This window comes from Chanodichthys erythropterus, chromosome 22 (genome assembly GCF_024489055.1).
Source record: "Chanodichthys erythropterus isolate Z2021 chromosome 22, ASM2448905v1, whole genome shotgun sequence".
NCBI lineage: Eukaryota > Metazoa > Chordata > Actinopteri > Cypriniformes > Xenocyprididae > Chanodichthys > Chanodichthys erythropterus.
Genome location: NC_090242.1, coordinates 10,651,300 through 10,666,160, shown reverse-complemented (window position 1 = coordinate 10,666,160; position 14,861 = coordinate 10,651,300). Strand labels below are relative to the sequence as shown.

Sequence of the window (14,861 nt, the reverse complement as noted above, 5' to 3'; positions counted from 1 at the left end):
TAAAAAAATGTGTCAACCCATGAGGTGCACTGTGAACGGCGGTAATTAATTGTTGATTACCGTAGCAATAATACATTAATGTCTTAATGTGTGTGTGTGTGTGTTGTGGTATGTCGAGGGCGTGTGTATATGTTTATCCAATTGTCTTCCGCACGTAGTTCGTCTATCTCATAACAGCATGATTTCTCGGAAATCAGCATGGCTGTGTTTAGAGCGGCTGGCTCTCTGTGCGCATGCGCGTTCTGTTGAGACTATGTCAGCTCACGGGAAAAGTCCCCACACACCACACTGCTATATAAACGCTCGCGCCTTCCTACTGTACAGTAAACGACGAAGCTTCTGTAGACGAAACTTGATCTGTAGTTCTGAGTGGATTCACGCCTTTACTGGAGATACTTTTTTGCATTTCTCTGATTTGGATTCAACACCGGTTTATACTGTAAGTGTCTATGAAAATGTTTTATTGCATTTTTATTCAAACGTTTTATTGCATTTATTGCAGTTGCTTAGTAAATATAGAAAAAAAAAAATAGAAATTGTTTATGAGACACTTCACTGCAGGCGTTGAGGGGTGCGGATTCACTGGAAAATTAAATATATTATATTATATTATGTTATATCCTTAGATCTTTATTTAGATTCTTATTTGTTAGTAACTGATGCAAGTTAAAGGGAATCTGCAAAAATGTTGCAAAACAATGACAAAGCATCAAAAGTTACTTTTGCATAGATTGTACAAAAAAAAATAAATATTCTGAATTTTGCAGAGTAAAATAAATCCGCTCGTTTCCTGGTCATGAACTCTTCCACGCGCCTCCCTTCACACGTGCGCGCGCACACACACACACAGGAGATGTGAGAAAATAATTCTTCTGTCTCCCGCTACAGAAACCATGCCTGTGTCCAGAATGCGCATGCGCCCCTGGCTGGAGAGCCGGATCGACTCCAACACCATCGCTGGACTCGTGTGGGTCAACAAGGTAAAGCAGAGACGCAGCGCTACACTAACCCATCTAGATAAGTGTCTCAGAGGTCAGAGGTCTCATCGATATGCAAATGCTTTCAGGAGGAGAAAATGTTCTCCATCCCATGGAAACACGCCGCTCGTCACGGCTGGGAGGTGGACAAAGACGCGTGTCTGTTCAAGCAGTGGGCGATCCACACAGGTGAGAGAGCACACACACACACACACACACACACACACACACACGATCAGACGGGACATGTGCTCACTCTGCTCTAATTCTGCTCCTCAGGTAAATTCAGGGAGGGAGTGACCACACCTGACCCCAAAACCTGGAAAGCCAATTTCCGCTGTGCCATGAACTCGCTGCCGGACATCGAAGAGGTGAAGGACAAGAGCGTCAACAAAGGCTGCGGCGCGGTGCGAGTCTACCGCATGCTGCCCGCCGTGAGCAAGAAGAAAGACAAGAGACCCCGGGGCCGTGACAGCCGGAGACGGGCGAAGGTGAGCCGAGTGTGTGAGACAGGTGTAGAGCGCAGGTGTGAGCGCTGACAGTCCCACTGAACGTGTGTTTGTGTCCTTCAGGCTCTGCCTTCACACGTCAAGAAGGAGGAAGCGCGCGCGGACGAGATGCAGGAGCCCACCATCGACAGCACCATCCTGAGTAAGAGACGTTCCTGGAGTGAGTGTGACAGGTGAGACGCTCAGCTAGCACAGAGTATTCATCGGGTCTCTCGTTCTTCCAGCAGACTCTCCCAGTCCCGCCATGGACACCTCAGATATTCCCGCGTGCGAGGAAGTCGTCGGCCCGGACAGTTCGAGCGGCCTGTACACCAGCAGGTTCCAGGTGTCGCCCATGCATTCGACAGGTAACAGGAGCTCACGTCTGCTTTCAGACATCTTCTTGAATTGAAATGAACTGAATCGGTATTGATTGCGTGTTCTCTTCATCTTTCCCCTCAGACTTGGAGGATTACGAAGCTATCATTGAGGTGAGTGTCAGATTTGCTCTGTGTCTACTGTGCTTGTTCATTGACAGGAATACCCCGTTTTATCTCAAAGTGCCTGCTATTGGCCCAGATGTAATCAAAGAACAAGCAAAACCCAGTCACTTACAAGTTCTGTGTTTTGCTCTTGCAGATCTCACGGCAATTGGAACGTGATAGTTCACAGTGGCTACAAAGCGGTGCCTTTGCAAAGGGGTTCCTGGCCAATGAAGTAGGCACATCAGAGTCTTTGAGTCCAGAGAGCCAGTGGAGTGTAAGTTCAGGTAAATGTTGCACGAGCAGTTAGAAGAGCCTCAGCACGTGCAGTAATGCAGACATTCGCTCGTCCTGTGAGCAGAAACTCACGTGTCTTTCTCATGTCGCTGCAGGAGACGAGCTCGAGCTTCGGCTATACACCGAACTGACCCCGGAGGAGTCTCTCTGCACCTACACAGAGCTGGTGAACAGCAGCACCTTCACACCGACCATATGTCCTCTCTGAGAGCATCAGACTCTGTCTCACGGACATCTTTTTCTCATGGACAATGAACTTCAATCCACGGACTCAACCTCATACCTCAGTTTGCTCATTCTTCTGGATATCTGCTGTGTTCCTCTGAACGCGATCCGTCATGCGGGAAACAGACGAGCTCCGCCAACACGAGGATCTCCTGCAGCTGAACCCAGTGACGGATTGTGGCTTTGCTTGTACAGCTTTGTAACCTCATGTAATGTGAATTGCTCAAGTTCCGTTATGTGCTCATGTCAGGGTTTATCAGATAGATTTATACACACAAACACACACACATATTCCACATAACAAATGAAGCTGTTTGTATGAGTATGGGATGGGGTTCTTCACTGTACATATTATGTAAATATTTATTTGTAATAAAAAACAAAATGAATTTATTTGCTGTTGGTCATGGTTTCTTGAGCGATAAAAGTCATGCAGAAGTGCATCGTGAATGCATCCTGTGAAGAAGGCTTGAAGCACACTGTGATAAAGATTACAAGTTTAACTTGCCATTTCTTTGTCATTAATTGTGAAATTTACTAGTAATTTCTGAGAAAAATCGTTTCTGCACCAAATATTTTCAGTGCAGTATGGAAGCTTGTTTCCTCCATGAAAAAAATGTAAATTTGAATCTCACAATTCTGATTTATTTCTCACCAGTCTGACTGTTTGTCTCAGAATCTTGAGATATAACACTGGAACTGCGAGAAAAAAGTCACAATTTTATTCTGTGCCTTTTTTTTTAAATTCAAGCTTCCATATTTTAAAGGGATAGTTCACCAAAAAAATTATTTTGCACTTTGAATGATCTGCAGAACACAACAGATGATCTTTAAACAGCGTCTCAACAGATTCAAGCTGCAAAAAGGACAGAAAGGAAGCGCAGTTACTCCAGCGGTTTAATCAGGTCACATGACTCTGCCTCCCCTTGTGAAAAAGTGCACTTAACTGTATTGAATGTGCACTTGTTGTGTACTTCATATTATAAAAATACATTTTTAAAAAACATAATGAGGTGGAGACACTGACATCATGGTGTCAATCAAACGGTCTCTGAATGGCTTCAGCACTATCATCTACTGGACCACAGTGAGCACCTCTGAGCACCTGACCTGGACTCATCACATTCAAGCCCTAGCTAAAAAAGCCAGACAACGACTGAAACCATCTGAGAATAGTGGGAAAATTCAAGGTCTCCCCTGGAATCCTGAAGACGTTCCATATCAGGGCTGTAGAAAGTATATTGACTGCATTGCATCATGGTACAGTGAACAGCTCAGGGTCGTAAAGCCCTTCACAGAGTGCTGAGATCAGCTGAACGTCTCCAGAACTTCACTTCAGCCACGAAAAAGAAGCATACTTCAAGTTTTATGAAGCTTACTTAAGTAATGTTCAAGTACATCTTTAAGTATCCTTTATGAAGTAAGTATAATATTATCAATGTACTAATAGCAAACTTGTAAGTATACTATTTCAAGACTAAATTGGCCCACTTTTTAGTATATAAAAGTATATGTTTATCTGTACTATGAGTGTAACAGTAGTAAACCAGTTTACAACTATGTTTCTTATTTGTACTGCATCTGTACTACAAGTGAACTTATACTGTAAGTATACTAGTAGCGTACTATTTTAATACTTGTAGTATTTTCTTTGGTTTATGAAGGGACACTTTGACTCTCTACTTAGTTTAGTAGATTTATACTGCAAGTATACTTGTAAAGTTTTCTTTAACTGAACTTAAGATCATACTTATAGTTTACAATTTATATATTATTTTTGCACTTTAAGTATACTACTATGTTCCTATTTAGGAATTAATTTTTTATAATATACCTTTAACTGTACTTTAACTCTTTCCTTTTTAACAACATTTTATTGTAGCTTCATGCATCCTTTTACTTACAACACTTGAATATGGGTAAATTTCATTTAAAAAAAGCAACATTTTAAGCAAAAGCTGAAAAAAATCATGTTTTTGTCAAAGACTTTGTCTGGATCTGATTTAGAGCGATGTTTAAACACAGCTGAAGTAGATCGAGTCTATCAACACCTCAGATCTTCACAGCTGTTAACCCTTCCTGGGTCGACGTTTCATTCAGTAACACTACAAGCCAAGTGTACTTAGAACACTTAATAATATTTTTAAGTATATCTTGATCAAAAGAGTACAAGGACAAATATACTTAGTTTTCTGTCAGTATAAGTCGAGCATACTTAAGTGCAACTTCAAGTATATTTCTGAGAAGTACATAACACTGAAAGTATACTTTCTTATGTTTAGCTTTAAAAAAGTATACTAATATCACACTTGAATAAACTTGTCCTCAAAGAGCCTGGGAATCGACTGTTTAGTCTGGCACACTTCCGCAGCTGATGGCTTAAATGGAGAGCCTCAGGAGGATCTTCTTCGCTCGGGTCACGACTCTGAAACATGGACATGAAACACTTACACTCTGTGCTAGTGTACACTTACTCTCTGCACATTGCCAGTGTCATTTTATATATTTATATATATATATGAATTTCTTTTGTATTTTATTTCTTCTGTATTTCAAAAAGTATTTGTCTGTATTCTCTTTTTATTGCAGTCTACAGTATGCCAGACCTACATTTCACTGCTTGTTGTATATTAGATAACTTGAATCTTAATGAAATAAAAGGCCACTTAAAGTGCAATAGACTCTCTCATGACTGCTTCTTAACACACTTACACTTTTTCTTAAATTAAAAGTGTCACTTTAAAGTACATTTAAATCATTGTTTTAATATCTTTTGTTGTTCTATAAAGTATACTTTATGTAGTAAGTATACTAATATCATTGTACTAGTACTAAAAGTATTTAATAGGCTCCTTAATCAAAAGAGTAAACACAACCCAAGTGTACTTAGAATATGTCATTATACTTTGAAGTATATCTCTATCAAAAGATTGAGTACAAGTATAGGCCAAATATACTTCGACTTTCCTGTCAGTATAAGTAAAATACACTTAAGTGCAATTATCAGTTTATTTCTGAAAAGTACATAAACAAATAAGATGAAAGTACACTTTTCACACAGAAAAGGGCTCTTTTACATTGTAATAATATTTCACAACATCAGTTTTTGCTGTAGGCAGTAGTGGCGATACTGTATACGGGTTGATTTGAGAATAAATTTCGCTCTGTTCATTGTACAAAACAATCTTTTGTTGTTTCAGAAGAACTTTTACGTTTATGTCTTTTTTGGCACCTGAAACTTTTAGAGCCCACTGACTATTTTAGTACAAATTCTTTGGAAAATCCTGCTTTTCTACAGAAGAAAGAAAATATGAGTTTATAACTGCAGCTTATGATGACTATATTGTAATTCTGCTTCATTCATTTCAACACAATCAAATCACTGTATTTCTGTTATGGTGAAATTAAGAAAATTCCAGTCATTATTCAGTGAAAACAAAAAGTCATTTTATTCATTTTTTTTCTGTATTCTGGAAAGAGAATAAAGAACATGAGAATCACCACTCATATATCAGCTCACGTCGGATGAAAGCATCAAGTAAACGCAATAAAAAGCTCACTAAACAAGTAACATTACTCCACGTGAAGAAGAGTCGAGTGGACGGATCAGAGGTCATCTGTCGTTTCTTCAGCTGCTCTTCAGAGATCAGAAGGCTTCATCTCCTCTGAAACATAAAGGAAAAGAGGAAGCGTGATTAAAACTTCAAGCGAGGCGTTTCCTCAAACTCACTGGTCACACCGAGACGAAGTGGGTAAGAAAACTGCGGTATTCTGGGAAGAACGCCTGATATTCTGTTCCACATGAGTTTGGATGGCAGGGAATCTGTGATATACGGACCGTGTGTCCAATGGCTGCTCTGCCGTGGTCAGGGAATCTGTTTCCCAAAGTGGATCAGAAGATTGGTTGTTTTCATCCTAAAGAAATATATTCTGTCACTGCAGACAGCTTCAGACTCGTAAGACAGCATACCAGGGACTAAACCTCCAACGTCGCAGTGATTTTATCAGATGTTGTACGCCAGAAGAACTCATTTTAAAGCCTTAAACGCTCTTAAACATTCCTACCGTGATCAGATCTAACTGTAAGACATTGACTCTCTCTCTCGTCTTTCTAACCTGTATGACCTTCTTTCTTCTGGACCATGTGAGAAGCATCTCAGGGCTTTCTGTCCATACAGTGAAAGTCAATGGGGTCCAACGTTGTTTTCAAGGTTCTTCAGAACGTCTCTGAGTTCCACAGAAGAAAAAGCCAGATTTGTATATGATGACAGAATGCTTCATTTTCAGGTGAACTCTTCCTTGTGTGTCATGAATCCCTCTGAAGTGAACACAGGAACAGAATTATATGTGGTTAGACAGCAGTGATTGTGACATAATGCCTTTCCCTGTTATTCCCTGCTGTTCGGACACAATCCTGGCCATAATCTGCGCTCTGCTCTGCGTGTTTCATCATCTCACCTGACATTTCTGACACATTCAGTGTTACAAGATCTACAGACTCTGAATAAATCACACACACGTTTAACAGGCTTGCACAGAGAGAAATAAAGACAGCGACTTCCGTTCTGTCCATATTAATCTGTCGTGGCGTTCATGATCAAATGCTTCATTCTCAGCTGAAGATGCCGTGCTGTCACATCCCCCATAATGCCGTGCTGTAACGCTGATGATGTCTCTATACGCCTCACCCTGTGGATTATATACACGCTTTGAACAAGCATTCGTCGATCCTGGTTACAGCGTTGTTATATTAGCTTCGTCTTCAGCTGCTTGTTGTCTGTGTTTCTCTTCATCTCTCTGTCACACGTTTGTCAGGTCAGGGCAGAAGAGCGATTCAAGCGTCTGGACTCATCCAGCCAGACGTACACGCGATACACTGTACTGATATACGTGACATTATGTAAGAATTTACACATGCAGCGCTATCAGATTATCGGTGTCTGAGGCCTGAAACATCGCGCCGGCGCTCAGATGTTACTCTGTCACTGCATTGGCTTCCTGTTAAACATCGTATAGATTTTAAAATCTTGCTAATTGCTTACAAAGCACTAAATGGTTCAGCTCCCCAGTACCTGAGCGAGCTCTTAATGCATTATAGTCCTTCACGTTTACTGCGATCTCAGAATTCAGGCCAGTTTATAATTTATATTATTTATTATTAGCCTGCATAAATTAGGTCAGCCGGAACCGGGAACACTTCCTATAACACCAGATGTACTCGTTACATCAGAAGAAGAATGGCATCTACGCTAATATTAGTCTTTCTGTTTATCCCGAGGTTTACCGTAGTCAGCCGGATCCGGGCCGTATCCAGGTGAGATTGAGGACCTGCGCCTGGACACGATGACAACGCAGCCCTGAAATGACGGCTCATCGACACGACAGCCATCGGCACAGATCCTCAACAGACTCAAGAACCAGACCAGATTCGGCTTCATTCCAGCGTGATGAATCCCATCTTCAAGCAGAAGGAAGTGGATGAATATTTGAACGCTACCAACCCTGACCTGATTTCTGACCTGTAACGCTGCCTGAATCATAATCACGCATTGTTCGCTGTTGGCCAGTCAGGGACACTTGATATTCAACAATATTAGTGATCCGACACTATTCTATGAGACCTGAACCGAGCTGGACAATGACATCACTGTTTTCTCCAGAGCTGAGAAATTAACTAAATCAGTAACTGATGATCTTTACAACGAACTGAACAACTGAACAGTCACACTCTTTAGTTGAATTCTCTTTGCACCATTGATCTTTATTTTCCTGTTCATCACTGAAACGATCTGTATGTATAAAGCGCTATAGAAATAAAGGTGACTTGACTCAGTCCCTGGTGAGGAAAAACAGTATACTTAAACACAATTTATTTGTATGTACTTTAGTATAACTGAATGTATTTGTGGCCCGCTATACATTGGTATACTTAAAGCCTGTTTAATTGGAACAACTAATTTTGTACTAAATGCATTTTCTTTGCCCAAAAGCAGTGCTGAACTTCAACTAGAGTTGTATTAAATATTCTGTTTTGTGCTGAAGTGAAACTATTCTACACTTTAAATATCTACTCTTGTATTTAAGTTTTGAAATGCAGAATTCACTCAGCATAAACTTCAAATGTATTTTGATTACATTAGAATTGCAATTCAATTACACTGTGAGAGTGTTGAACATACATTAATATTACACTGATAGCAGACTGAGGTCAAACTATCCTTTACTCTTAGTGATTTTAAAACACATTGCAATGGCTTGAGGTGTGATAATGGCAGCCTTATTGTGTGCTTCTACACAGTTCAGAATACATTTGAGGAAACGTATAACCTTAAAATATCTAGCAGAAGTAGTTAGTAGAACTTAAAGCTTTTGAGAGAAGTGGGGCGGGTCGAGAGCCGTGGAGGCGGAGCTGGGTCCCGGCATCACTGAACTCCCACAGCTCTCAGCCCCGCCCCTCTCAGCATCATCATCAATTACACACAGCTCATTTACATAAACATCACATTCAGATTAGATGTTAGATAGCAAATAACACATGCAAAGAAACTGTCATTATATACTTGCATTATATAATCAAGCAAAATATAGTACATTTGTTCTTAAAAGTTTTTCAGCCCATACTCAACCTAACCACAGGCTCTACTCTTCACAATAACCTCACAACACTAACATAACAGAAAAATACCAACATAACACAACATTAAACACTAACTTGTGTCTCCCTTGTGCAAAAACACACAAAATAACATTTAATTTCAGCATTTATCTATACAGTCTGATGCAAAGCATGCTGGGAATTAGAAATCTGCTGCAACTCAGTCATATTAAGTTCAGCTAACTACAATCAAATCTTGAGTTCACGCAATGTTTTTCAATTAAGTACAATGAACTTTCATCATTATTTGAGTGAAACAAACTCATTTCATTGAATTAATTTCACTGTTTGGTTATACAGTAATCTTTATTTTAAAGACGTTTACACACGAGCACATCAGCGAGACACTGGGAACAGATTAATGCACAGTCACTGTGGGACACATTACGGACTGGATTCGAACCCGGGTCACGGCCACACTAGCGTTTACCAGTCACGCCTCCACACAGATTTACACAACTCAAAAGCTTTGTGTTATTTCTATACTGTTATGAGTTATACTATAAGCAAACAGATTTTTCCAGAAAAGTCTCAATATAGGCGCAGTAAGTGTTGTGAAAATAAATGCAAAACAGCCTGAAAACGAAAGTGTTGCTATTTTACGTTGTTATTATTCATGCTGTTAATGTTTCTGAATTTATTTGACATTTTAACTTTTTGTGTCATTTTTGAGGACTGGTCAGTATAATGTTAATAAATTGTTTAATAATTCATAATATTTTGACAGTCCACAATTCAGTGCAGCGGGCCACTAAATGAGCGTTAATGAGGAAAGTGTATTAGTACAGTAGGTGCATTGTACATATAATACACACATAATGCCTTATAAACAACCTTGTAATGTGTTGCATCATGTCATGAATAATCCTAAGAGCAATAATACTCAACTATTTGTGTTATACCTATTAAGAGTATGATGATTTATAACACACAATGAGCATCATTTTATCCACTTAAGTTATAATGGATTATAAATGCTATAGTTTCATATCTTTCCAGTCTCATATCTTGACATTGTTCACTTCAGATCTGCACTGTATCATACTTCATCTTAGGAGTGTGTTTTACTGCCTAAAGTAAAGTGACAAAAACTGTAATAACAACAAGGATTTTGCCGAATTTAATACCTTTATAGAAATATAAAAAAAAGCATGTAGATTTACAAGGCAGCTTAATATTTATATATCCAGAAAGTAACTAGAAATCAGAAGGTCAATCACTTTCAGTTGATAACTAGTGTTGAAGTGTGTGCAGCTAACTGTTATTGTTATTTATGTCCAGATTATTTGTTATTTTTGTTCTTGTCCTGTAAATCATACATTTAAATATACAATATAAACAGTTCTTTACAGTTTGAGGTGCACAAAAATATGTTGTTTTACAGTCTGGTTAACCACATTCATGTTAGCTGTTTCTAATGTCATCAGGCGGTTCTCAGCACTTTCCGAGGTTCACTCTTACGTTGTTTACATTTGAGGGTTTCCTATGAGGCTAATGTTAATTTGAGGCTGACCTAGTTTAAAGGGATAGTTCACCCAAAATAAAAACTCTGCCATCACTCACTCACCTTTCCAAACCTGTACGAGTTTCTTTCTTCTGCTGAACACAAAAGAAGATATTCTGAAGAACTTTGGCAACCAAACAGCCACTGACTTCCTATTGACTTTAGTTAGATTATCAATGTTCTTATTCAATATCTTCTTTGTGTTCAGCAGAAGAAAGAAACTCGTACAGGTTTGGATCAACCTGAGGCTGAGTAAATGATGACAGAGTTTTTATTCTTTAAGCTGACTGGAAACTCTTTTACATTTGAAACAGTACAATGTTGTTTTGTTGATTTAACATGTGGAACACATTTTATTTATTTTCTAAATATCGCAATAGAAATGTTCAAAGCAAATGTCATGTCTTATCTTATGGCTGTTTAAAAGAAGACTCAACTTTTGTTACTTTACTAAAAGCAGACAGAGAGCACTTATAAATATTATTACCACATTATAAAGCTTTTCAGATGTTTAAAAGACTTTGTTTTTGTAGTTTCATGAGATGACACAACACATGATAAGGTTGATTATAATGCATTAAGAATATCCTTATGATGCATTATAAATCCAGGCTTCATAGAAAGTGTTACCGTAATGAAGTATATTTATTATTCACTAAGAGAGAGATAAGCTAAAAACACTATGCGTCCCACAAGCCACCAGCCAAATCAAGCATGAAAACATGAGAAACAAACACACAAAAACACTTGCAGCAGATTCATTCATCTGTCAATCATATGAACATGAGTCAGTCAGGAAAGTCTGACACCTCTGACACGACTACAGCGTATTCAAAGTATGCAAATAACACACACACACACACACCCACACACACACATTAATGTTTTATTTATACACTGTTATGATAACGATGGATAGACCCTTAGAAACATGATGAATATTAACCCTAAACAACATTTCAATAAACCATTGAAAACAGCAAAAACACTTTTTAAATGTTAAATTGTAATTGCTAATTTGACTGGTTCATTCATGTTAAATATTAAATGTTCAGGTCAGTTTCAGTGGATGTGAATCTGAGAGCAGTTCCTCACACAGATCTCTCTATCGCTGCACGTCTCTCTCTCTCCTGCCAACTGTACGCTTCAGCGAAAGAGGAACTTAATCATCTGCTTATTTGACACATTTCACAGGATTGTTTGGTCCCACATGTTCGTATCCTGAACATTCAGCAGTTCTTAATACAGACTACACTCTTTTTACATTCATCATTTACTTTCATGTTTTTTTTAAATTAGTTAGATTTTATTGATTTATTGTTCTTGACTTTCAATCTAAAAAATATGAAAATATCACAAAAACATTCATTTATATTTTTTAAATTTACACTTTTTAAAAAATCATCTTAACGAAGAGTGAAATAATCATAAAGCATTGTTTCTTGTGTGATGATGATGATGATGGTCAGAGAAGAGCTTGAGATGTGTGAAGAAATCATCTGAATAAATTCACGAACAGAACTGATTTTGTGTCATTATGAATGGACACTAATACTGTTCAGAAGTTTGGGGTCAGAACGAGATTTAATAAGAAATCAATACTTTTATTCACCAAGGATGGGTTAAACTGATCAAAAGTGACAGTAAAGACATTTATAATGTAACAAAAGACTCAATTAGGTTCAATTAAATGCTGAACTTTTAGAACTTTCTATTCATCAAAGAATCCTGAAAAATAAAATGTATCACAGTTTTCACACAAATATGATTTGTTTTCAATGTTTTCAACATTGATAATAATCATAAATGTTTCTTGATTATCAAATCAGCATATCAGAATGATTTCTGAAGGATCATGTGACACTGAAGACTGGAGTAATGATGCTGAAAATTCAGCTTTGATCACAGGAATAAATTACACTTTACTATATATTCACATAGAAAACAGCTGATTTACATTTAATGACATTGTCACATTTTTACTGTATTTTTGATCAAATAAATGCAGCCTTGATCAGAAGAGACTTTCAGAAACTAAAAACTGTACGATTGTAGTAATCGTATTTTTGTCTAAAATGACAGTCATTCCCACAGCATCACAACAGTGTATTTAATAACATTCTGTGGTGAAAATGAGATTTGTAGTTTTAGAAAAATGACTGTCCTGTGATGAATGATGTCCATCAATAGGGAGACATTTAAACATTTCTGGAATTAAAGGCAGAATCCTTGATCTTACTGAGAATCATTCATGAAGAGACGAAATGAAACCTTCACATGCTGTTCGTGAATGATGTTTACCTTTTCTTCACCTGACACAAGCATTGCTTATAGTTATAAGTTTGTCATCAGAGTCTTCTGTCATCGCCTGTCACTAAACCTAAAAGTACCGTCCTGACCGCTGATCTCACAACATCAGTCATGTCGTATTTCTAGGTCTTTTCCAAACCGTATATATCGTTTATATGTCGTGGATAAAACTCCAAGGTTAGCATTTTACTTCCCCGAAGGGTTTCCTCTTCCTTACACAACATTCACATCAGTTATTTTAGGACAACAACACATTTCAAAACATGATTTCCTATGAATCATTGGTAGATTTTATGCCACATTATCATGACCTAGTGATTAAAAATACTCTGAGTGTTTTTACTCCAGTCACTATTGTACAGTGACAAAAAAAGTGCTGCAACCGCTTCAGTGAGTCAGTCGAGCTCAGGGTATCTCCCTAAAACTTATCAAAGACAGAAACGGCCCTCTTCTGACTGCTGGTATTTCCCAAAATTTATGATACAGCCACACACACCTCGACAGCCGTGAACAGAAGAGCAGCAGAAGCACTGCAGGAGTTGACTGCGTCTGGAAGGATGTGGTGAGAAACCGTTGAGGCGACCCTTCCCTTCCGCTGCAGCGCCTGCAGTCACACTGACGCGCCGCACGGATCTCAGACACGAGCCTAGCGTTCATCAGCTCAACAACTCCAGACAGAAACACCAGAACAACCAAACAAGACACAGGTGAAGAACATAATCATAACCTCAGTACAAAGGAAACAGGAACTGAACAGGAAATACAAACTAAAAGTCCATGAAAACAGACTAAATCCAAACCAAAATGTGACAGGAATGATCAAACTCCAAATAAATCTTTTCCCCCACACTTTCAGTAATAATAATAATTACTATTTTAATTCATTTATAAAACTCGTGTTTTACTAAACAAAGTCATTTCCAGCACATCGCACGTGACATGTTCGTGTCATTCTGTGGCGGAAACGACATTTGAAACAACTCTGGAATAAAACGGTTGATTTGCTACGGTTCATCTATCAAATATACACAATATAATCATATTCGAGTAAAGTACTCTGTTCCTCAAGTGATATTTACGAGCCACAGACATGACATGCAGGGAAAAAAAATTGTAGGCTAAATCATTCCCTCGATTTACTAAATCGTGCGCATGAATTAGTAAATCGAGGGAACGATTTAATGTTTTCCTTGCATGTCATGTGCGGGGCTCTGTAGATATCTGCCTTTGTTTTCCACACGTCCATCTCCAGCTCCTCGCTGACACTGATTGTCGAGTCTTTGCTGATCAAGAACACAAACACATTCTGAGCAAGTGATGCCACAGCTGAAGGAATGAATTTTATTTTAGGACTGAATTAATACTGAAACGGTGTGCGCTTATTTCAAACAAACATGTTAAATCATGCAGATCCGGTTGTTCATCTTATTCCATTTATTATTATTGCTATTATTTATGGACAACAAAATGATCATAGCCTGAATCAGTGAAACATTGCCTTTGTCAAGCCTTATGTGTTTCTGGAATGTGAAGATGGTGATGATCTACACTGTCCTCCAGCTCTGTGTTTAGTGTGGTGTGTAAATAAATGATGGTATCTGACAGCAGTGATGTGTGTCCATCAGCAGACAGAAGACACGGCCAACATATCACAACGTTACCCTTATATCGTAATCATTACAGTAATCGCTGCATAACACATTCATCATGTCTGCTGGACTGAATACTTCATGTTAAAGGGATAGTTCACTCAAAAATGTCATAATTTTATCACCCTCAAGTTGTTTCAAACTATTTCTTTCTTCTGCTGAACCCAAAGGAAGATATTTTGAAGAATGTGGGTAACCAAACAGTTGTGGGGCACCATTTTTTTTCCATACTATGAAGTCAATGGAGACCATCAACTGGTTTCTGACATTCTTC

At 38.3% G+C, this 14,861-nt stretch overlaps 1 protein-coding gene and 1 long non-coding RNA gene across 4 annotated transcripts in view; one reads left to right on the top strand and one right to left on the bottom strand.

The window, feature by feature from the left end:
* Nucleotides 1-281: 281 nt before the first annotated feature.
* irf1b (interferon regulatory factor 1b) lies at nt 282-2,836 on the top strand. 3 transcript variants are annotated; one of them, XM_067375525.1, is made up of 9 exons: nt 282-439; nt 889-980; nt 1,067-1,166; nt 1,257-1,468; nt 1,550-1,628; nt 1,714-1,833; nt 1,928-1,956; nt 2,105-2,234; nt 2,340-2,836. In XM_067375525.1, the coding sequence occupies exons 2-9, from the start codon at nt 894-896 to the stop codon at nt 2,450-2,452; spliced, it is 870 nt and encodes a 289-aa protein (XP_067231626.1). In that variant the 5' UTR covers nt 282-439; nt 889-893; the 3' UTR covers nt 2,453-2,836. The 3 variants fall into 3 exon arrangements, with proteins under 3 accessions (XP_067231626.1, XP_067231627.1, XP_067231625.1); XM_067375526.1 differs by having other exon boundaries at nt 1,711-1,833; nt 2,105-2,224; XM_067375524.1 differs by having other exon boundaries at nt 1,711-1,833.
* Nucleotides 2,837-5,543: 2,707 nt separating this feature from the next.
* Nucleotides 5,544-14,861, bottom strand: part of LOC137012372 (uncharacterized) — a 28,967-nt gene continuing 19,649 nt past the window's right edge. The window contains exons 2-3 of the long non-coding RNA XR_010893560.1: nt 13,435-13,606; nt 5,544-7,927 (exon numbers count right to left, since the gene is read on the bottom strand). This is a non-coding gene — a long non-coding RNA (uncharacterized lncRNA). The remainder of the gene's footprint in view (nt 7,928-13,434; nt 13,607-14,861) is intronic.